At 45.2% G+C, this 24,193-nt stretch overlaps 1 protein-coding gene across 3 annotated transcripts; it reads right to left on the bottom strand.

Annotated features, from left to right (window-relative positions):
- Positions 1-4,048: 4,048 nt before the first annotated feature.
- Positions 4,049-22,921, bottom strand: LOC132533132 (cytochrome P450 3A12-like). 3 transcript variants are annotated; one of them, XM_060173348.1, is made up of 13 exons: positions 22,757-22,921; positions 21,958-22,051; positions 19,526-19,578; positions 18,225-18,324; positions 16,950-17,063; positions 16,637-16,725; positions 15,896-16,044; positions 15,038-15,165; positions 13,066-13,132; positions 8,966-9,126; positions 6,002-6,228; positions 5,061-5,223; positions 4,049-4,346 (listed from the first exon to the last, which is right to left on the bottom strand). In XM_060173348.1, the coding sequence occupies exons 1-13, from the start codon at positions 22,831-22,833 to the stop codon at positions 4,251-4,253; spliced, it is 1,518 nt and encodes a 505-aa protein (XP_060029331.1). In that variant the 5' UTR covers positions 22,834-22,921; the 3' UTR covers positions 4,049-4,250. The 3 variants fall into 3 exon arrangements, with proteins under 3 accessions (XP_060029331.1, XP_060029333.1, XP_060029332.1); XM_060173350.1 differs by lacking the exon at positions 19,526-19,578 and having other exon boundaries at positions 22,757-22,920; XM_060173349.1 differs by lacking the exons at positions 21,958-22,051; positions 22,757-22,921 and adding an exon at positions 22,052-22,132.
- Between the last annotated feature and the right edge of the window lie 1,272 nt (positions 22,922-24,193).

The following is a 24,193-nucleotide window of genomic DNA, read 5'->3' as shown; positions in this document are numbered from 1 at the left end:
TTCTAAACTCTGACACTATCGTCCCAGACAACAGTTTGAGTCCACCTAAATGTTAGCTATCAGGCTCAGGCAAGAATTACTCAGGTCATGGCCCCCTTGGAAAACAACTAAAACAGACTTCCTAGCTTCTTCCCACCGACCCGAAGACCCCTAATTTCATCTGCTCTACTCCTCCCTTTGGGTTCCTGTTCATTAGACATCCTGTCCTGCTTTATATCTTACTGCCTTTCAGCCACCAAGTTTCAGATGCTACTATGATCCCATCCTGAGGAAAGATGACCTCACCAAGGTATCCCAGAACTTCACCTCCCCAGAGTCCTACCCCACTATGGAAAGAAAGAAACAAGCTGGGGGTATGGATCCACCTGCCAATGTCCAAGTCCAGCAGAGAAGCAATTACAGAAGCCAGACCTTCCACCGTCTGCACCTCACAAAGAATTTTGGTCCATACTCCCAGAGCGATGAAGAACAGAGAAGTTTCCAATGGAGGGGATAAAACACGAGACTCTGGTGGTGGAAATTGTGTGCAATTGTAACCCTCTTATCTAACAATCTTATTAATCATCATTAAATTACTAATAAACATTTTTTAAATATTTATTTTATTTATTCCCTTTTGTTGCCCTTGTTGTTTTATTGTTGTAGTTATTATTGTTGTTGTCGTCGTTGTTGGATAGGACAGAGAGAAATGGAGAGAGGAGGGGAAGACAGAGAGGAGGAGAAAAAGATAGACACCTGCAGACCTGCTTCACCGCCTGTGAAGCGACTCCCCTGCAGGTGGGGAGCCGGAGTTGGAAACAGGATCCTTATGCCGGTCCTTGTGCTTTGCGCCACCTGCGCTTAACCTGCTGCACTACAGCCCGACTCCCACTAATAAACATTTTTAAAAGAATATGGGCTCCTTTAGTAATCAGAGGAAAAGCAATGAATAGCTGCAAGCCCCCAGAAGGTAAAGAAACAGAAGCCAGACCTTCCACCTTCTGCAACCCACAACGACCCTGGGTCCATGCTCCCAGAGGGATAGAGAATGGGAAAGCTATCAGGGGAGGGGGTGGGATATGGAGATTGGGTGGTGGGAATTATGTGGAGTTGTACTCCTCCTACCCTATGGATTTGTTAATTTATCCTTTCTTAAATAATAAAAAAAAAGAAACACAATTACACACAAGAACCTATAGCCTAAGTATCCTTTGATGCTTCACTACAGTTACTGCAGAATGGGCTGCACTTCTAGTCACCATTAGTCACCATTAGACTGGGTGACTCCATTACACTGGAGTCACCCAGTCTAATGCAGATCCCAGGGATCTCTGTGAGAAATGTGCTGATTACATGCATTCTTACCTAAAATGGGGCACTAGGAATGAACTGAGGGCCTCACACACACAGACACCAATGAACAATTTCCCCAGTACTATTATTACATTCTATATATGTGTGATGGGGATGGTGGGGAAGAGACCAACCAAGAAAGAGGGGGGAGCAAAAAAAGCCCTGCTCCACCACTATGGTGCTTCTGTGGGGCAGCCCTGTGATGCTGGGGATCCCATACAGAGCAGGGACCAAACTCAAGAGTTGTGTGCACTCTACCTGCTGAGGGCCTGGCTTCTACTGCCAAGTGTTCACTTTTTAATGGATGTGTTTGTGAAAGAGAGGAGAGATGCCTGGAGCACCACTCTGGCATCTGATGCCAGGGACCAAAGTTGGAACCTCATGCTTGAGAGTTCATGCACAGTGCCACTTCCCAGGTATCAATTTGCACTGAGTAGTGCTTAAGCTACAAAAAATCAGCTTATGGTGACAAATTCAGAAATCTTTGCCCAGACTTTGAGGAGCAGAGCCAGGGTGACAGGCTAGCAGCTCCACAATTACCACCAAAACTAAGACAGACACACATGGAAAACCCTGCATAGAAACAGGCTTGCACTTCACATACCACAAAGGAAGACAAGGGCCAGAGTCCAGGAGGAAAAGGGATCCTGGCTTCTATTTCCTGGGTTACACTGACTTCTTTAATAGATTTCTCCTTCACAGAGCCTGTCCCTGCCCCATCCCTCACCTTTCAGGATCCCTTTCTCAGCCTACATGGCTTCTCCTTCTTTTCTATACAGGCCCTGGCTGTCCTCACCAGGCCACTCCTCAGCATAGACACCTTTCTCACCTTCTGAGCTGCCACACCCAGGCCAGGCTGATCCTCCCTGTAAACACCCTCCCCACACAACTCAGTCTCTGGGTTGAAGCCACTGTCACTCCCTTCTCTGTCTTGCCCTCCAATCTCTGATAGTCCACCTTGCTGAACTCCACATACTGGCTTTAGACTGAATTATCTAGGAAGTCAAGGAAGAATGAGAAGAGAGGACAGTACAAAAAAAAAAAAAAAAAAGGAGAGGAAGAGAGGAGAGAGACAGGCTATAAGAGGAAAAGGAAGAGCTCTAAGAGTATCTGATATTACAGTAGCCAAGCAGTACATTTGGCCTCTCTCCCAATAAATTTTTTCTTTTTTACTTTTGCTGGACAATGAGTTTCCTATATGCATGATATCAAAGCTTCTGGGATGACTTTCCACTCCTTTTGCTTCAGACAGAGAGACCACAAAGGGGGATAGAGGAGGGGTGAGGGGAAGGAACCACAGCACCAGAGATTTGCCCAGTGCCCCAGTGCTGTGGCACATTCACTCGGTGCCAGAGCTTGAGCCCAGACCACACAGAGCAAGGCTTGTGGCATACCTGATGAGTCATCTTTGGGCCTCATTTTCCATCTGTGTTCATTATGCTAAGGACGTTGGGGTCTGTCTGGGACACAGCTCTGTAGTAGAAAATAGAGCTTGCATGCCTGGGATCCCAGGTTCAAACATTGGCACCACTACATGTCATCTACTCTATGTGCTGTGTTCATTCTCTCTCCCTCTTCCTCTTCCTCTTCCTCTTCCTCTGCCTCTGCCTCTCCGTCTCTCTCTCTCTCTCTCTCTCACTCTCTCCCTCTCTCTCATAAAAACTAAATAAATAATTTTTTTTTTGTCTCCAGGGTTATCACTAGTGCTCGATGCCTGCACTATGAATCTACTGATCCTGGAGGTCATTATTTCCCAATTATTGTCACCCTTGTTGTGATTATTGTTATTGTGGTTACTGCAGTTGCTGTTGTTGGACAGGACAGAGAGAAATCGAGAGAGGAGGGGAAGGCAGGCGGGAGAGAAAGATAGACACTTGCAGACCTGCTTCACTGCTGGTGAATAGACCCCCCCTTCACGTGGGGAGCCAGGGTCTCAAAACGGGATCCTTATGCCGGTCCTTGCTCTGTGTACCATGCTCGCTTAACCCACTGTGTTACCGCCCGGCACCCATAAATGATTGTTTTTAAAGAAACTTGGAAGCTAAAGTTGGGACGTTGAGAGATACAAGAAAACACATTTTTTGCCTTCCAGAAGGATCAGATCTGGTGACACAAAAAATCAAAGCCAACTTACAATAAGTGATTTCTTTGAATGTTATAAAAAAACAAGTAGAAAGAACTTGCAAAAAAAATTTTTAAGTACCCAGACTGTCTCTAAGGTTTATCAGAGAATTGTGTTGGTTGTGGGGAAGTATGTGGGGGGAGGAGGAGACAGAGGGAGCAGAGAATTCTGGTGGTGGGTGTGGACTGGAGCTCTATGCCTCATATCTACCTATCTTGTATATCACTAAAAATATTAATCATCAAATAGGACTAAAATTTTAATTTCTAAAGAAAAGAAAAACTCACAGTGAATTAACTCTCATTTATCTTAATATGATATAGGGGAGGTCTTTGTAAGAAAAAGGTCCTGCCAAGCCAATGATAGTGATGTCAAAAGTGTATAGTCACTGGCTCTCAACTTTTTTCCAGAAGTCCTCCTATTGTGCAGAGTGATATAACTTTCTATAAAAAGAAATTTAATGACTTGCTAAACATAACTCTCAGGACAGAAGTTTGCTAAAAAAGTACTTGGGAGATCATAATCCATCATCAGGACTCAGGACTGGGGAACGGCTGGGGGTAGAGATCACCCATGAAAACCAGAGACACTGAGTCTACAGAGCTGGCATTTATTCAGTCACCTCACTTGTGTCCCACAACATCAACCCTCTCAGAAAACTAAAAGGACACTCAGAAGCCCTGGGTAGCCATCACGGGGATCATCTTCATTTCTGGGTTCTATTCAAGGAGTCAAATCACCTCTCAGGCATTCTGGATACAGCTCCTACAAAACATGGTGGAATCCTCCTCCCAAATCAGGCTCCACACACAGTCCCCTCTCTTGGCTCAACCTTTAGAACAATGGGTTTTTTTGGTTGAATAAGTGCTTGATTTCCCAACTTGACAGGAATCTGTAACAGCACAAGAAGCACATGAGGACTGATTAATGGAAGCATGGGAAATATAAGATCTGCTGAGCTGGGCAGGGGAGACAGCAAAATGGTTATGCAAAAGATTCATACCTGATGCACCCTCATACTACTATAAGCCAGAGCTGAGCAGTGCTCTGCAGCCAAGCTCTCTCTCTCTCTCTCTCTCTCTCTCTCTGTCGTAAAACATAAAATATATCTACTGAGAGACATTCCTGTAATTGACTGTAGGCTGGAGAGAAAATCATATAGGCTACTGCTTCTTTATTACTTTGCTTTCAGTAAAAAGGATGAGCTTTCATTTGAAAACCAAATTTGTACTCATTAATACAAAATACTGTGTAAAAGCAAGCGTCTTAATTCTGTGTGTGCTAAAACTTTCTATGAGACTCTACGTAGGTATCATTAACAGCTCAATTCTATGGACCATCCTGGATTTCTCTTCTATTTTTTAAAGATGATTTAATATATATTTATATAATATTTACATTCATTATACTTTATTTACTTATTTATAAAGCTGAAGACTTAGCACCCCAGTGCTAAGGGATCTTTAAAGCTCATAGATATTTCCAAACAGATTTGCTGACCAACAGAAAGAATTAATAAGGGATGGATGGACAGCCTATTATAGACTCTCCTCAGCAAAACACTCCCCAGGTGAATATTACTTCTGCAGGAAGTCAGCTGTCTGACCTGTGTCTCTTTGCAGGGCTTGAAGGTGAAGTTCTGCAGGACTCGCACCAGAGCAACCTTCATGTTCATGAGAGCAAACCTCATGCCAATGCAGTTCCGGGGGCCATTTCCAAAGGGCATGTAGACATAAGGGTTTATGCTTTCCTTGTTCTTCCTACTGAACCTGGGGGAGAGAGAGGTGATGAAATGGGTGAATGAAACAGAAGAAACACAAGCACTCCAAGGTGGAGGTTCTCGTGTAGACTCCAACAGGACACAGGACACTGCTGTGGGCTCCTCCTGAAATCTTGCTGTGTGATTCTGCTATGAGGACAACAAGTCACAGATCATGTCTCCACCAGCCCAGACTTCACAGCAGCTTCTGCTCATATACAGGACATGAGCTGAGCACTGCTTGAAGAGAAATGCAGCTGGCAATGTCCCAGACACAGAGGGAGCTGATGGCTCTCCCACTTGAGAGAGTCTGTCCGCAGGATGGACATGGAGGGAGGTAGCAGGGCCTGCAGCTGTGATGTCACCAGGAGCCATGTTCTCTCTCTCTCCTACTGAGGAGACTCACACCTCAGTGATGAGGAGCATGCCGGGGCTCTTGCACAATCACAGGAGAGGACACAGCACCACCCTTAGGTAGAAATGTGGGCTGTTGATGATCAAATCAGAAAGAGGAAGAGAACAGCACAGAAAAACAGACAGGGGAAAAGTCCACGTTTCTATTGGAGCAAATCATGACTTATGCACATAGTCACACAGCAAGCCCAGACATGTGTTTATACTCAGGTGTATATAAAGAGGGTTCTAATAGTAATAAATGCTGTGTTAAAGGATCAGTGGATCTAAATACACAGATCTACACAGAGGATGACAGCAGAAGCACAAGCTCGCCCCCAGAACAAACTCCAGGCAGCCTGGAGCAGGGCAGCCCCTTCCCCACTGGCCTCTACCTTTCTGGACGGAACTCCTCAGGCTCTGTCCACAGTGACGGGTCTTTGTGGAGGACAAAGAGGGGCATCATCACCACCGTGCCCTTGGGAACAAGCACCCCACTGATCTCCACATCTTTCTTGCACACCCTCTCCAGTCTGCCAGCAATCGGGTAGAGTCTGAGGGTTTCATTCACCACCATGTCAAGATACTCCATCTGCATCACGGCGTCATAGGTGGGAGCAGCCTGGGGAGAAAGAAGCAGACTTTGACCCACTGGCACTTGGCTCAACAGTTGGACTGTGAGGGGGGTGATTCAGTAGGATAATGCACTAAACAGCCAGGACCCCCTCACATGGCCACAAGGAGGAGTTTTCTACTCCTGTAAACTAGTGTGATTTAAAGTCTCTGACCTTTAGCCTTTAGTGAAGTATTCAAGAACCCTGAGTTTATTTAAAAATGATTTCACAGGAGTCAGGCATTAGCACAGTGGGTTAAGCACACATGGCATGAAGTGCAAGGGCCGGTGTAAGAATCCTGGTTCGAGCCCCGGCTCCCCACCTGTAGGAGGTCGCTTCTCAAGTGGTGAAGCAGGTCTGCAGGTGTCTATCTTTCTCTCTTTCTCTGTCTTCCCCTCCTCTCCCCATTTCTCTCTGTCCTATCCAACAACAACAACAGCTATGACAATAATAACAACTACAACAAGCACAACAACAAGGGCAAAAAATGAAAAAAAAATAGCCTCCAGGCACAGTGGATTTGTAGTGCAGGCACCAAGCCCTATCAATAACCCTGGAGGCAAAAACAAAAATGATTTCACATGTCATATCATGGAAGGAAGACACACAAAAGAGAAAAATCCTCTTTCCAGACAAGATATTTTCTTCTATAGATAACATTTGAAGAGAAACACTATATTAATGAAAGTTCTATTAAGTAATTCAGGGAGAAACTAGTTTACCTCTAAGCAAACAGTGGAAGTTCAAGGGAAGAGGATAAACACTGGAATCCCACACACTGCCTCATCCTCTGTGTCTGGAACTAATTCTCTGTGTAGCATCAGGGCAGGACTGTGGGAGACTCAGTGCATCTAACTGGGCATTTACATTCTTTCCATATTTGAGCTCTTGTGAATAAAGCAGTTATAATAAGCCCATGGGTGCATGTATTTTGCTTACACATCCTTTAGTAGTATAGGATACTAAAATAAAGGAATAAGAAAGGAAGAAAAGAAGAAGAAAGGAAGAAAGATGTAGAGTGTAAAGGAAAGAGAGAAAGAAGGAAAAAATGGAGGAAAGAAAGGAAAGAGGGAAAGGAAAGGAGGGAGGGAAGAGAGAGAAAGAGACAAGTAAAGGAATTAAGGAAGGAGAGAAATAATGGAGGAAAGAAAAAGATAAAGGAAATAAAAAGTGTGAGAAGGAAGGAGGAAGGGAGAGACAGAACAACAGAAAGAAGGAAAAAGAAAGGGAGGAAAGAAAGGAAAGAGGACGGGGAGAAAGGGAAAGGAAAGGAAGGAGGGATGAAGGGAGGAGAGAGAAAGAGACAAGTAAAAGAATTAAGGAATGAGAGAAATAATGGTGGAAAGAAAAAGAGAAAGGAAATAAAAAAGGTGAGAAGGAAGAAGGAAGGGAGAGACAGACAGACAGAACAACAGAAAGGAGGAAAAAGGGAGTAAAGAAAGGAAAGAGGACAGGGAAGAAAGGGAAAGGAAAGGAAGGAGGGAGGAAGGGAGGAAAGAGAAAGAGAAAGGAAATAAAAATGGTGAGAAGGAGGGAGGAAGGGGAGACAGAGAGAGAACACTAGACTTTCCCTTGTAAAATGTGAGAACTAAGATGTTAATGGGGGCAGATGGTGGGGAGGGGGTGGTTGATTGAACGCAGAACATTGGTGGGGGATGTGGTGACTTGCATGCACCAAGAGTGGGTACGAAGATACTCTAAAACATGATAATTATGTAAAAACAAAGGAAAAGCAAGATAAAGATTATGAAGTAATACTAATTAATACCTCAATGGAATCAGTTTCCTAACCCCACAAAGAATTCATGTGTGTTGGGGTCGAGTGAGAACAATGTGCAGGAACATGGTAAGTTCTATTTCAGGACAGTACACAGAGATGAAGACATTGAGTCAGGGGCAGACACCTGGCCCACAGGCTGGTTTCACTCATGCTCGTCCTGTCATGTGTGCAGAGCAGCCACTGATCACCAAGCCCCGGGGAGCCTCCATTTTCTGCTCACTAGTCAGGACATGAGGTCATGAGGGCCCCATGGAGGCAAATATTTTGTTCCTCAGCAAATTTATAGCCCATCCTGTTCCTGGTACTGGGATTTCATAACAATATTTCTGATTCTTTATTTTAGAGACAGCAGAGAAAGTCAGGAGAAGAGACTATAGCACTTCTCCACTGTCCATTAGCTCCCATGTAGTGCTGGTGCTCAAACCCTGAACTCACACATGATCACGTGTGCGCTCTAACCACTGCCCAATCTCCCAGCCACGTGCAGCCTTCTTACTCTTGTCCTCGGCTGTTGCCCTGAAATACACACACACCTGCTAGTTCCATGGAATGTGAGAGACTTGTGAAATGAAACAGAGCCCTCCAGACAGACTAGCCAAGAGTAATCTGAGGGAGCCAGATCTGAAGCTGTTTAGAAACATCAAGAGAGAAATTGTCCAAACAATGAGTCAGGAGTGCTTATTATTAAATGCCAGCAGGGCTGTGAAACTTTCTTGGCATTCTTCTGGAGGCAGGAGACTGATACTCCACAACCAGCCTTTTCCCAAGATCCTCTATTTCCATGAACAGCAATCATCACCTGGGTCTCTCCCTTTGTGCCCATCTCCTTTTAGCCACCCTAAGTGGCTGGCATGGAGGCCAAAGCATGAAGCCTCTGCTTTGTGCAAAGCTTCTCCAAGGAGTGCAGAGGAGGCTCCTCACCGAGGCCTCACCTGCTCCCCCTTCTCCAGGCACCACCCACTCACCTGGTCGGGGAAAGTTGTGTCAATCTCCTCCTGCAGTTTCTTCTGGACATCAGGGTGAGTGGCCAGTGAATACAAAATGAAAGACAGGGAGCTGCTCGTAGTATCATAGCCAGCAAAAATAAAGATCACAGATTGGGCCACGAGCTCCATGTCAGTCAGAGCTGAGACGGGAGAAAAGCAAGTTGGGGTGTGTGGGGAGCCACATGTGCCCTCAAGGTTGCTATTGGCATGATCACAGAGTCTTTGTTCACAGACTGGACTTGCTTAAAAGATAAGTTCCTGCTTCTTTACACCTTAGAGTCTTTGTTCACAGACAAAAAGATAAGTTCCTGTTGCCCATGAATCACCCAGGACCTTCCAGATAATGGCTGATTACCATGACAACACACCACTTCAATCAACAGTCCCCAGATGCTAACTCCCCCCTTTCCCTGGCCTTAAAAACAGCATCTTTGGTGCTAATAAACAGACTTGATCAGAATCTTAACTTGTCTCATTTCTCTTGCGTGTCCTGTCCCCATTTTCCCTCCTGTCCTTGTCCTCACTCCCTCTCCTAGGTTAACCCACTTTGAAGGTCCCGCGGGACATGACAGGGGTGAGCAGGTCCTATCAAGCACCTGTATTTACATGTTGACACAGCAAATGGAACTCCTGTGTCCCTATGGGGATGGGGTGCAGAAGCGGCTGCACTCACGTGTCCACCATACAGACTCAGAAAAAAGCTAAACTTGTCTTGGTTCAGTCTTACCCCGGGCCTACCCTCTACTTTTCAAGAGTATATGGTACAGGGATCCATGCAAAACCTCTGCACTTTCCACTCAATTTAGCTATGAACCTAAAATGGTATAAAAAAATAATAATAATAAAGTCAAGGAGGTGAGTCAGGAGGCAGAGCAGCAGGTTAAGTGTGCATGGTACAAAGCACAAGGACAGGTGTAATGATCCCAGTTCGAGCCCCTGGATCCCCACCAGCAGAGGGGTCGCTTCACAATCAGTGAAGCAAGTGTGCAGATGTCTATCTTTCTCTCCTCCTCTTTGTCTTCCACTCCTCTCTCCATTTCTCTCTGACTTATCCAACAACAATGACATCAATAACAACAATAATAATAACAGCCACAGCAATTCTAAAACAGCAAGGGCAACAAAAGGGGAAAAAATAGCTTCCAGGAGCAGTGAATTCATGGTGCAGGCAGCAAGACCCAGCGATAGCCTGGAGGCCAAAAAAATTTAAAAATTTAAAAAATTAAGTCAAGGGGGTCAGGTGTACCTATCACCAAGCACAAGGAGGCTGATTCGAGCCCTCGTTCCCCACCTGCAGGAAGGACACTTCATCACTTCATGAGCAATGCAGCAGGTCTGCAGGTGTCTGTCTTTTTTTTTTCTCTCCCCTTCTCTCCCTCCCCTCCCCTCTCAGTTTCGCTCTGCCCTGTCCAAAAAAAAGAGGGAATAATTGATGATGGGAGCAGTGAATTCATAGTGCTGGTACCAAACCAAAAAATAATCACCGTAGTAATAAAAATAAATAAAGTCAAAATGTGAAATCACTGAAAGAATTGGCAGAGAAGGACCTCATGGAGGTTATACTGTTATGTGGAAAACTGAGAAATGTTATGCATGTACAAACTATCGTATTTTACTGTCAATCTTAAACTACTAACCCCATAATAAAGAAATTTAAAAGCTCAAGTCAAAATGTAGAAACAACTGAAATGTCCATCAACAGATGACTAGATAAAGAGATGGGGATCTGTACTCAGTGCAAAACAACCCTGCCATTAAAAATAATAAATGGATAGACTCACTGGTGGCTATGCTGACTCAAAGACATCTGCGAGGTGTTTGGATTCAGAGATTAAATTTAAATAACTAGAACTAAATTTCAAAATGTATCACATTCACTCAAACTGATCTGTAATGATCACTGGAGAGAAAAGGAATGGATGAAGGGTACAGATGGGAGACATACTTTTGTATGTCTGTGATATTAGGTACTGTTAAAAATATCAACAAAAAAAAGTCAACCTATAACTAAAACTGAGGGAGAATTACAGCGGTAATATGTGGGAGTAGAGATGAGCACACAGACTTTGGTTACAGGAGTGGTGAGAAAAAAAAAGAAAAGTCTATGCTGTAAACCATTAACCTCTCAATAAAAAAATAATAATAAAAGAATATAACACTGAATTAAAATCAGTTGTGAGGACAAAAGAAAAGGAGTTGAAGCAAGGCACTCATTCTTTGGCCAAAGGGTGTGTAACTGAAAGAACAGCACTCAGGCAGCACAGCACTACACACCCTCCCGACTATTATGCCTGAGGCAGCAGTGGCCCCTCCAACCCTGTACCGGGATTGGGACTCACAGTTTCTCACTGGTAAACAGGGAAAGGGAGAGAGTCTGAGGGTCTTTATTGGAGGGCAAGCAAGCACTGCCACTATTATCTGACCCTAAAAGAATTCACGACTAGTGGGCACAGGTGTCTATGATTGATGACAATGCCTAACAATTTTTGTACTAAACAATGGTTCTGTTTATGCTCCTTTGAACAGAAGAACTAGCCATCTCTTGCAGGTGTCCTGAGGATGGCATGTGTTTGTGTATGAAACTACATTCCTAGTATAGTACCATAAGGTGATGTTAGATTCATAAAGTTATAACTAATGAAATAAATTAATAAAGTCTATTGATAAATGAAGGGAGGGAAAGGAACACAGGAACCCACCCGAAAAGGGTTTCAGAGCATTTAAGCATCAAAGAAAACACAACAGAATAATTATTATTATTGACTTCTTGCTGATACAACTGCATGGGCAGGCAGGGAGAGCTCTGTCTTGCAGTGGAACATCCACTCTTAACAGAATAGATGGCAGTGTTGGCTCATCATGTGTGAGGGTGTGATCAAGCCCATGGTCCCATGGTCCCATGGCCCCATGGCCCCACAGTGCAGCAGGACTGAAAGTTTCATCTCCTTCTCCCTCTCTACTCTCCCCCTCACCACCACACCCCCCAAAAAGAAAGAAAATTGACGACCACAGGGAAAGGTGCTAAAGTTATGCTTGACACCAACACCCATCAGTAACTCTGGAACATCAGTGGGAACATCAGTGAACATATAACAGTAAAAATATTAAAAAATGAAAAACATTCCTGTTTAGAAAGTCATCCATCTCAACACCATAATAACTGGATTGAGTCACAAATTGCCCAGGGATGGAGAAAAAGAGAGTAAGTTGGAAAAGGACCACCACTTCAATACAGAGACAGATGCATCCAAGAAAAGTTATTTAAAATTGCAAGGAAAAAATGTTGAGTATCGGGATAAGCACAATGGGTTAATCACAAATGGAGCAAAGCCACAAGGACTGGCATAAGAATCCCAGCTCGAGACCCCAGCTCCACACCTTCAGGAGAGTCACTATGCAGGCAGTGAAGCAGGTCTGCAGGTGTCTGTCTTACCCCTTCTCTGTCTCCCCTCCTCTCTTGGTTTCTCTCTGTCCTATCCAACAAAAACAGAAATGACAACAAAAATAATAGTAATAACAACAACAGGAATAACAACTGCAACAAATGTGGAAATAGCCTCCAGGAGCAGTGGATTCGTAGGGCAGGCAATGAGCCCAGCAATAATCCTGGAGGGGAAAAAAAGGAAAATGGAAAAAATATTATAAGGGGAAAATAAAACCTTTAGAGAAAATTGTGAAGGGAGCAAACTCACTGAAGGCCACCAACATGGAGTAAGCAACGCACATCCTGATGACAGGGGAGCCTAGATTCAGGTGTCTGAACAGGGACCTGAGTCTGGTTTGGGTCAGGTCTCAGAATAACCTTGGAAAAAGCCCCGTCACTATCAGATGTGGAGATCTCAGTCAGAACACTGAGCAGCTCTGGGACATGGAATACATGGGTCCTGTGGTAATTCAAGCTGTGAAAAATGTTCTGCCTGCTCACTTCGAGAAAGTGCTTTCAGAACTCCCATCAGCATGTGAAGCTGGAATCTGTTTGATGTGGCAGTAACTCTCATCTTCCCAGAAATCTTCTACCCACTTTCAGAAACAGCCCCAGCCCCCAGCCTCCCCATCATGGGAGGAGGCTCCTTGGTTACCTTTATGATGGGCCACCTCTTTGGAATTCTGGGAGTTGATCATCAGCTGGAGGAAGTCCACTCGATGCTGGAAGCAGAAAGAGAGACTTCAGTGCCAGAAAGTCACTTGTGGAGTCAGAAGTCATTCTGGGGTGCAGGACTGAACCTCCATCCTCAAACCTGGGCTCCTGAAGTCCAGGAGCCTGGCCGGAGTCATCTAAGAGCCAAAGCATCCAGCCTCAAACCATGGGGAACGAGATGGTGCTTCCTGACACAAATGTGCACCTGCTGCGGTCTCACTCTCCCTCATCCTCGCCTGCTCAGACCTTAACTGCCTGTTCTCCTACCGGTCAGTCATTCCTGTCTGTTCAGGTAATGCACAAGGACCCAGCTTCAAGTCCCTGGACCTGGGGGAAAGTTTCATGAGCAGACAAGCAAGACTGTAGGTGCCTCTTTCTCTCCCTACACACTCACCTCCCTCTGTCCTCTCAATTTCTCACTTGTCTCTATGCAAAATTAGCTAACTAATTAGTAAATAAGTCTGGGGTATAATTTCACACCCAGTATGGTGAGTTCAATGAACTGGCATGCAACCAAGTATCCTGACATTGGCAGAGTGCAGCAGCAGCAGCACTTGTGTGAGAATCTCCAGAAGCACCACAGTCCCAGGATTTCTGATCTTCTTCAGTGACATTCTGAGGCCCAGCCCCGATGCCCAGCCCTGAGCCTCTGACCTGCACATCTCTTGGCAGTTGCCTCCAGCCCCAAGAGACAAACTTGAATGAACAGACTGCAGACTCAAAGCCCAGAGAAAACTCCTGCTGACTTTAGACCAAGAGGACTGGGATTGAACACGGGCTGCAGGCCACCACTTCACCAGCTGGAGACCTCCACTGGACAGTGTGTGAAATAAGAGATTGGAAACTGAGATGTTTCTTGCCAATCTCTAATATGAAGAAGATTTATCAGTAGCAATTCATTAATAGTAATGCTTATGGAGGCCAGGGTGGAGCACCGTGTTGAGCACACATGCTACAGTGTGCAAGGACCTGGGTTTGTGCCCCAGCCTCCACCTACCTGCAGGGGGAAAGCATTGCAAGGGATGACGTGTGCTGAAAGTGTCTCTCTCTCTCCCTCTCTCTTTTTTGCCTCCAGGGTTATCGCTGTGGGTCAGTGTCGGCCCTATAGATCCACTGCTCCTGGTGGCCTTTTTATCCATTTTATTGGATAAGACAGAGAGAAACTGAGAAAGGAGGAGGAGACAGACAATAAGAGAGAGACCTGCAGGCCTGCTTCACCACTTGTGAAACTCCCGCATGCAGGCATGGAGCTGGGAGCTTGAACCCTAACCCTAGCACAGGTCTATGCACTTGATAATCTGTGCTTAACCTGGTGTGCCACTGCCCAGCACCCCTCTCTCTCCTCTATCTCCCCTACAATCTCAACTTCTGCCTGTATCTTTCAATAAATAAAGGTAATTTTAAAAAGTAAAAAATATATTTAAAACAATAACATTTATTCCTTGACAGTGGATTAAAGAGATGTGGTAAGTCTCTTATCCGCTCATTCTCAAAAACCTCTTTCTTAACTATTTGTTTATTGATGAGAGAAAGAGAATGAGAGGGAAACAGAGGAACACCCTGGCACATTTGTTGCCATGGATCAAACTTGGAAGCCCCTGACTGAGAGGCCAGTCCTTCAGTCACTGCCCCACTCCCAAGCTGTAGTGCTAACAGTTCCATCCCAATGACATATGCAGGCACATACCAATCATCCAGCCTACACTAGGTTTCAATATTGTCTCAGTGACACATTTTATTTTCCTCTACAAATTCTATGGTCTTTCCTCCTTCTCCCCCAAAATATTAACAATCTGCTGTCCCAAAGCCTAGATTCCTTATCTCTGATATAATAACACAGAGGACTGAATGAGTCACATGTCAACAGCTCAAGAACTTGTTAAAATGCTCAAGTGCCCACCACCAAAGCTTACCTTCTGTTGATCTTTGAGGCGACTTTCTTTCATTCTTTTAATGGTTCTTATGAAAAACTCAGTCACATTTCTTGGAAACAGAGAGATACTGAGTGACTCATAAATGGGCGTGAGGAATGGGAAGAGAACTGAAGGGGAAATGAAAAAGAGAAAAGACAATAAAAATACAAAATACAACAGGAGCAACCGTAATCACCCATAAAAATCAGCAGAGTCACTGGGAAAGCACAGAGTTCTCAGCCAGGATCCCTGCCACGCCCCCAAGAACCCCCATGAGCTGCCAAGGCAAAAGTTAGGGAGGCCTAGAGCAGCAAGGGGCTGTCCTACAGCAGTGAGCCCTTTCCCCACTTTGGAGTGACCAAAAACAGAACTAAACTCCTTTAATCTTAATCTTGTATCCACAGATAAATTTGTTTGGACAAACAGATTATAGTTCGCTGGTTGTTAATTCAGCTGTGGGATGAATCAGGGTGTGGTTCATTCCCAGGACCACAAAAAATGATGGAGTAGATCAGATCTTTCCCTTGCTCAATAAAATAACAAAGAAATAATGGAATATAAGTAATAATGGGTATGGTCTTCCAAAACAATGAAATGAAGCAAGAAATAACAAAAAATTCAGAAACATAAAACATGTGCAAATTAAACAAATTTAATTAAATTAAAATTGGATTATAATTAAAATTATAATCCAATTTAATGACCAATGAGTCAACACAAAGCATCAAAATAAATTATCAGAAATTCAGGTGGGGAAAAAAAAAAAAAAAGAAATTCCTCCAAGATTAATGAATAAATGAAGACATGGAAAACCAAGAAAGAAAAAAGCTAAGTAAAAAATAATAGCAGATTACATACTTAATGAAAGAAAAAATGGATCAAGGAAATTAAATCTCAACAGTTTCTTGGTCTGCTCCACAAAAGGATCCTGAGGGTTGTTGAGAGAGTCAACTTTCACTCCAAATGACGTGCTTGTGATGACATCCATGCTGTAGGCTCCAAATACACTGAGGAGAAGGAGAAAGACATGCACAGTAACACCCCCACCTCCTTGCCTTCCACTCACAGCAGATGCTGCAGGAAGTGCTGGGAAAGCATCAGCCCAGGCAACACAGGGAAGACCACACACTCAGAGACAGACACAGAGCCCTGCAGCCTCTGCTGCCCTCTCACTCACTCATGAGGGGATTACAGGTAGCAATCATGTCTCCTGCCACTGGGCAAGGGGTGATGGGGTCACTAGGGTAGGCTAGTCCCCTCTCAACTCCAGAATAAAGGGATCATAATAACATTGGTGTGTTTTCAGAAATGGCAGCTGTAGGAGTGTAAGCATGTGACAGAAACAGACAAAGATGAATTACCTGACTCTTCCAAAGGGAATCAAGAAAAATGACACTGACCTGGGTCTTGCTTCCCCACATGGACCCTATTTACAGCCAGTTCCTCATCAGCACATACAAAGCAGCTCCTTACAGCCTGGGCTTGGCAGGAACACTATCCCCCCCTCCTCCTCATCAACCCTGATAAGGCTCCACAGAGACCCCTCCATGTTTCCTCAACCCCAGAGGCCTCAGCCCCCACAGCTGCACTGTGATTTACCTTTTCAAGTCCACAGGCTTGTCTTTCCCTGCCTCCTTCCTCAGGTTCCTCACCAACACATCTCCATACTGAACAATGATGGGGAACATCTGTGCACACAACACAAGACCACCGCAAGTGACTACACACACTCAGTTTCTGCAACCCACATGTGCAGTCAGTCCTACCATGTCTCTTCTAGGTCATAGACACAAAGGGCCTTTCCAGGACTTCCAGATTCAGTAGATTGCCCCTTGGATAGGGCCATGATGCTATAATCTATCTGTCTCACTTTTATTATTTCAGATTCCGATAGAAAGTCTTATTTTCCTACCTCCTTGAGCTTCCCACTGGTGAAGGTTGGAGACAGCAGTGATCGAATCCTCTTCCATTCTTCATCCTCAGACAAAGATATGGCAGATTTCATAAATCCCACTGGACCTAGCAACTGTACTCAAAAGAAAAAAGCAAAAGTTATTCTACCCTGTATGAATTTTGGAGACCTCACCCATTATAACAGTCATCTATTCTGCAACAAAACATAGTGAGTGTCTTTTTGATATCAGATAAGGTGCAAAGTCAGGGGTAGTGAAACTTTCTTCTGCCAATGGTTACATGAATATGTAGAACACCATTCTCAGGTCATGAAAAATTCTCAACTTAACAATGAGCACTGAATGTTGCTATGGAAAAGGCCCCTAGATTTATTGAATTCCAAGTCCTGCCTGTGGTTCCTTGGCAGTGCCTGACCAGATGGTTTTGTGTGCTGCACACAGCCTGCAGGCTGGATACTCCCCAGGCTCTGCTAGATGCTCTCACAGGGCCCAGCAGGTGGCGCGCAGATGGGGCCCAGCACTGCTGATGGAGCAGAACATTCAGACTTTGTTCCTCTGCATCCCATGTGCCAGAGGGAAGCTCAGCTCCTCTCTTTCTATCCCCTAATCTGTCATGACAAATAAATGTTTCTATTTTTATTGCATCACAAATATTCATCCATAAAGTGAAAAACTGGCTTCATCAAAATAGTATTTTCTCCGCCAGTGACCTTGTTAGGAGAGAGCAAACTCCACACAGTGACTATAAAATAACATCAGAAGGAAAGGGGTAGAGCAGCCACTTTGGACCCAGCACGCACTGGTGAGAAAAGACTTATGTGGGAGGTAGGAGTGCTGTGGGGACACCTATCACAGGAAGATGAGTGACTGTATGGAGGGTCAAAAACTTCCCTGTAATCCATTCATCCTCCCTCAAAAAAATTGGGTTTTCTCTTTTTTAATGAAAGGATAGTCACAGTGCTCATCTGCTAATGAGACGTGACTCATGGATTTAGTGGCAGAGAATTACTCAGAGAATAGATTTTCATGGTACAAAATACACACAAAGACATGAGTGCACGAACCAGTGAGTCTCAGAATAAGCTCTGCGGATAGAGCCAAAGTCAGCTTCCTGCTGTGAGGCTGCACTGGGATTCTCATAGAGGAGAAAGAGATGAGAAATGGAACTTCCCCATTCACTCTTGTAATTTCCTGGAAATCTGTGACTATTATCAAAATACTTGTAGTTGATTTAATATTAAACCAGTTTTAATGAGAAACAAGTGAGTGCCTACCCGCCGGTTTGTGAAGACAGAGTAGCATTCTTTCACTAGGACAGTTTTGATCATGTCTGGATCCATGATGGCCAGCACAGGCGTCCGACCATCATAAAACCTGTCAGGGAAACAGAGCTGATGACACTGTGCCAGGCCCAGCTCAGGCTCAGATGCAGCCTGGGATTCCATCCTGGTGGGACATGTCTCTGCTTCCAGCCATCAGGTTGAACTAGCACTGGGACTTCCCCAGAGTGACACTAGAAACCCCAGGGCATCACCAGTGCGGGCAAAGTCACAGCCTCCAAGTCTCTAGGCCTGACTTACACTGTAGCTCTGGAGACCGGGGACACCTGGGGCCCTGGGAAGACATGCCTCCAACAGGTTTGCATCCATGGAGACAGCCCCAGAAGCCTTGCACTGAGACTGTCCGAGCTTTTTAGTTTCTTTCGTCTGTCCTTCAGGGTTATCACTGAGAATCAGCGTCTGCACTATGGATCCACCTCTCCAGCAGGGCTTTGCTTCCTGCCTTTTTTTCTTTTGAGACAGATAGATAGATAGATAGAAATTAAGATGTGGGAGTCGGGTGGTAGCACAGTGGGTTAAGCGCAGGCAGCAAAAAGTGCAACGACCAGCGTAAGGATCCTGGTTCGAGCCCCCAGCTCCCCATCGCAAGGGAGTCACTTCACAGGCGGTGAAGCAGGACTGCAGGTGTCTTGTCTCTCCCCCTCTCTGTCTTCCCCTTCTCTCTCCATTTCTCTCTGTCCTATCACTCAATGACGACAACAATAATAACTACACAGGGTCCCGGGTTCAAGTCCCTGATCGCCACCTGCAAGGGGAAAGCTTTATGAGTGGTTAAGCAGGGCTGCAAGTGTCTCTCTGTCTCTCTCCATCTCTATCTCTCCTCCCCCTCAATTTTTCTCTGTCTCTATCCAATAATAAATAAGTAAAGTTTTTAAAAAATAAAATCTATGTTTAAAAACAGTAATAACTACAACAATCAAAAACAATAAGGGCAAGAAAAGGGAAAAATAAATAAATTTAAATTTTTTTTAAAAAATAAATTAAGGTGGGTGTGGGAGATAAAGAAAGAAGAAAGAGAGAGACCTGCAGCACCACTTCACCACTCCTGAAGCTTCCCTCTGCAGGAGGAGACTTGGGGCTTGAACCTGGGTCCTTGCATTTAGTACCTATAGACATGACTTATGTGCATTGACTGGGGTGCTCCAGCTTGTGACCCTAGATAGTTTTTCTTTGAACCAAGGATGGTGGGGCCTCTACTTGAGAAGTATATGCAGTGAAATAATCCAGATACTCACCCCCACATTCTCCCATATTTTTTGAAGCATTTCATATCAAAATCCCAGAAACCCTGCAGTGAGATATAAAATGATCATTGGACTAACTGTATTACCTCAATCTGCAACAAAACAGAAAAGAAAACAAAAAAAAAAACTCAAGTTATATGAAATCAGGCTAGAATCCAGCTGAAAAAGGGATGAAAGGAACCTATTCAAGCTTATTTGAATAACATTCAGATATATTAGTTAAAGAAGTCACAGAAGGGAGGAGGACCCTTGACAACATGATTCCACTTCCTGATTCCTAGCTCCAACTGGAAGGATGGGAGTTCCCACCATTCCACTAAAGTGAATGCAAACAGGCTCAACTTATCACAAAACAACAACAAAACTACACCTACTGCTACGCATCAGGTATTGTGTTTTATGTTCTAATACTCCTGAGGTGGGGCCCAGGATATGATCTAACGAAAAGGTTAATCTGGGATTAAAAGGGAGAAAAGCAATGGCTGCTTTTTTCCAAGAAGAGCTTTCAGACTGAAAAGAAGCAATCAGGTCCTCCTGGGTGATTTGGGTTCTGAGAAACAGGCCTTATGTCTGTGGAGAGTCAATCAGAGCCAAGTAGCAATCTTTTCAAATTCTATAGATTGGAATTCTAGAAGCTAGCTAGCCACCTTATGTCAGTTGACCCCAGACCCTGATCAAGTTACCAAAGTAGGCTCAAAAAAACTTCAACTGGGTGTAGCCCAGTAAATGCCATTAATGAATTACATTGTCAAGAACTCTGTCAAATCCTCTCCTTTCTTTTTTTCTTTTCCCTCCAGGGTTATTGCTGGACTCGGTGCCTGCACCATGAATCCACCACTCCTGGAGGCCATTTTCCCCCCTTTTTGTTGCCCTAGTTGTTGCAGCCTCATTGCAGTTATTATTGCCATTGTTGACGTTGTTTTGTTGTTGGATAGGACAGAGAGAAATGGAGAGAGGAGGGGAAGACAGAGAGAGAGGAGGAGAGAAAGATAGACACCTGCAGACCTGCTTCACCGCCCGTGAAGCGACTCCCCTGCAGGTGGGGAGCCAGGGGCTCGAACCGGGATCCTTAAGCTGTCCTTGCGCTTTGCGCCACGTGCGCTTAAACCGCTGTGCCACCGCCCGACCCCCAAATCCTCTCCTTTCCACCCTTTGTTCAAAAGAAAAAAAAAATCACTGACTGCCTTAGTCAAGGAATCTATAGACATCCATCATGTACCTCAGTAAAGCCCTCTCCCTGCTCTGACCAAGTGACTACAACCAGAGGGGGCCTCCCTGCATGAGAAAGAATTAAAGCAGAGACCTATTCTTCCATATATCATGTCTGCATGCAGGAAACAACATGGGCCAAAAAGGTGGGAAGGTGAATGTGGACATTACTGTACCCAGTCAGCATCTGGAGACAACACGAGTGCTCTCCACAATGGGGTTTACCTGGACTGGCTAAGTAACTGAACATCCAAAGAATCGCAGGAGGAAGGGAAAAAACATCAGAACAGACTGCACACTCTAAACAAGAAACTGACACTATTGTGTCAGTCTCACTAGCTGTGACTGGCTCAGCCTCAAGAGATCTCACTCTCAGGCAGAAGTTAAAAAACAAGATCAGAAAAGAAAACACAAGTAGAACCTGAACTGGAATTTGCGTATTGCACCAAATTATAAGACTCTGGTGTAGGTGGGTGGGGAGAATACAGATCCAAGAAGGATGAAAGAGGACCTAGTGGGGGTTGTACTGTTATATGGAAAAGTGGGAAATGTTATGCAAGTACGAACTATTGTATTTACTGTCGAATTTAAAACATTAATTCCCCAATAAAGAAATAAAAAAATAAAAAATAAATTAAAAAAAAGAGTCTCTCCTAATGCAAAGTATCATGAGCTTCTCTAGAATAGTGCACCTGGAAGAAGAAAGTATCCAGGGGCCAGGCAGTGATACACCTGGTTCAGTGCACATATTACCATACACAAGGACCCAGGTTCAAGCCCCCAGTCCCCACCTACAGGGGGCAAAGCTTCACAAGTGGGGAAGCAGGGCTGCCGGTGTGTCTGTCCTATCAAATTAAATAACTAAATTTAAAAAAAAAAAAAAAAAGGATCTGTCTTTTGCACTTCCATATTTAAAAGAAAGAGGAGGAGGAGAGGTGAGAGGAGGAAGAGAAAATATGCTCTTCTAAAAGGTCTCAGTTACAACATCAAGTCCTCTCCATAGTCAGACAGGCTACAGCCTCATCCAAGTGAGATGAAACTAACAGAAAATACCAGCTGGCAGGAAAACCTGGTCAGGTAGCAGGAGGAACTTGAGACCAGCTCTGGAATGTGGGGAAAGCACAGAACTTCTGCAGAGGAGGCACATTTTCCCTCTGCAACCAACCTGCTCCTGACAACCACAGGGAGAAAAAAAAGGGCTTCCAAACACTCACATGACGATAGCTCAGAACTGTTCCAAAAAATGGCAGAGGTCTCGGGCCTGGAATCCCCAGCTTCTTAAATCGTCCATGGGAATAGGTCCCATACCTGCAAAGTGAAGGAGAAAGCACATCACACGGGCTGTGGAGCGCACGCGCTGACGGCAGGCACCAGCTGGGAAACTGGAACACTCAGCTGAGAGGTAACATGGAGGAGAAGAAACTGCAGCATCTCTGACAGCAGCTATCACACTCACCCAGCATGTCCTTCTCACTTCACTGTGACATCTGCAAGACCAATGACAACACAGATCTCTTTGGACGGTGTTTATTTTCTTACAACATATAAACACACACACACACACACACACACACACACACGCACGCACGCACGCGCCTAAGAGATCTGTCAGAAGATCATCCTAGGAGAGCAATGTCCCTACACCTGTAGCCACACAAACTGGGGAGCAGGAGTGAGGGCTTAACCCCTTCAACACATCTACATTAGATCAGCAATCACCCGATATGCTCTTGAAGCACCATATTTAAGCTTACTTTGCCTTCTCTTCAACACTCAAATAACTTCAGAACTATTTGATGTTTAAAGCAAGAGAGGGTTTGGGTGAGATAAGCAATGATTATGGAAAATGTCTTTCATGCCTGAGGCACCAAATGTCCACATCCAATATTCAGATCACCATCATCTGGAGAACTAGTTTAGCAAAAACAAATTATTTAAAAAATGAGGGGCAAAGGTCTGCATATAACCCCCAAGTTCCAGATTACAGAGCTACAAGCCCAAACACACACTCACAGATAAAGGAGCACCAGGCTGATGACCAGGAGAGTCCAGGTTTCCACAGAAAAGTGTGGGATCAGGTCCATGGTCATTGTCCTTCCCAGTTTCTTTCTGTGCTTCCTTTCCCAGCTCCAGCTGGTCTTGTCTTGCTATGTGTGCCAGGAGAGCTCCTCCTCCAGCACAGCAGAGACTCAGCCAGTATAGCAAGTTTATAAGATGGAAAAAGGGCAGGGCTGATGCTGCAGCCAATGGAAAGTCCAGGGCACTCCTCTATGCCTTCTTCTCTGGCAAAGCAAAATCTGTTCTTCAGTTAAGATATAATGATTAATCAGGTCAGCAGTGTTATCAGTAAGCTCAAAGGTTACAGAAAAATCAAGCAAAGCCCCTGGACTGAAGTGTCCTCTAACCAAGCCCTCACACCAAGTTTGCCTGCACCGGAATATCCTAAACTCCTCACACAAGCTGTGGCCACTGAGCTTTACCAAGGCAGCTTCCTCTCTCTGGATTGTCTCCCCTACAAGCTGCCTCCTCTTCTCAGCTCCCAGCTCCAAGATGAGCCCTTCTGTGACTCTGCCCCATTAACCCCTCAAACAGGGACAGCCACTTCACTTCCTCCTCTGGGCTGGCTCTACCCCTCAACTCTCTTCTCATCCCTTGTCGCATCAGGCTCCACTGCTGGCTCCTCCCCAGCTCCTCCCAAGATGGGAACCTCTTCAGGGCACAGCTGGTGGCATCCCCACTATGTCCCCAGGGCCCAGCAGAGTGCTGTATGCACAGCAGGAGCACAGAGGGGATGGTGGAGCAAGACACGTGCAGGTGAGAATGCTGGGAGCCAGCTGGGCCTGCCCAGGTGTCTGTGGTGACCAGCCTGTCTTCTCCCTGGATACCAGGACAATGAAAGGGCCTGCCTGCCCTGGGCCTCCACCACTGCCTGCCCAGATCGCTCCCTGAGGATCTGTCTCATGTTCTTAAAGCTCAACTGAAAGGCAAGACAGGAAAGCTGTGTGAACACATCCCCCCCTTGATCCCCTCTGCAGTACTCAGTCCCTGCCCTGTGCCAGTCTTTCCATCCCCCTGGCCTGAGAGCCCCCAGGACTGCAGCTGAGCAGCTGAGAGGAGGAGGAAAGCATCAGCTTGACCAAGAAAAGAAAACAATAACACAACTGAACCCCTTCTCCTCCAGACACAGCAGCAGGCAGTCAGGAATGAGGGCCCCCAGAGCCCTGGGCCACACAGCCTGCATCAGCCTGCATCAGGAAGTGGGCTCTGCTGATTCTAAGCCCCTCACCCAAACACTGCCTGGCATAGCACAATCATTGCTATTGATGACTGAATGGAAGGCCGATGGGTAAAAAAATACAGAGGTCTGTTACAGAGCCCTGTGGATATCAGCGAATGGTCTCAAAATAACAAATCATAACAGGGTCAAGCCAGACAGTGAGCCTCTCCTCG

This window comes from Erinaceus europaeus, chromosome 15, assembly GCF_950295315.1.
Source record: "Erinaceus europaeus chromosome 15, mEriEur2.1, whole genome shotgun sequence".
Taxonomy (NCBI): domain Eukaryota; kingdom Metazoa; phylum Chordata; class Mammalia; order Eulipotyphla; family Erinaceidae; genus Erinaceus; species Erinaceus europaeus.
This window is presented reverse-complemented; position numbering and strand designations above follow the sequence as displayed.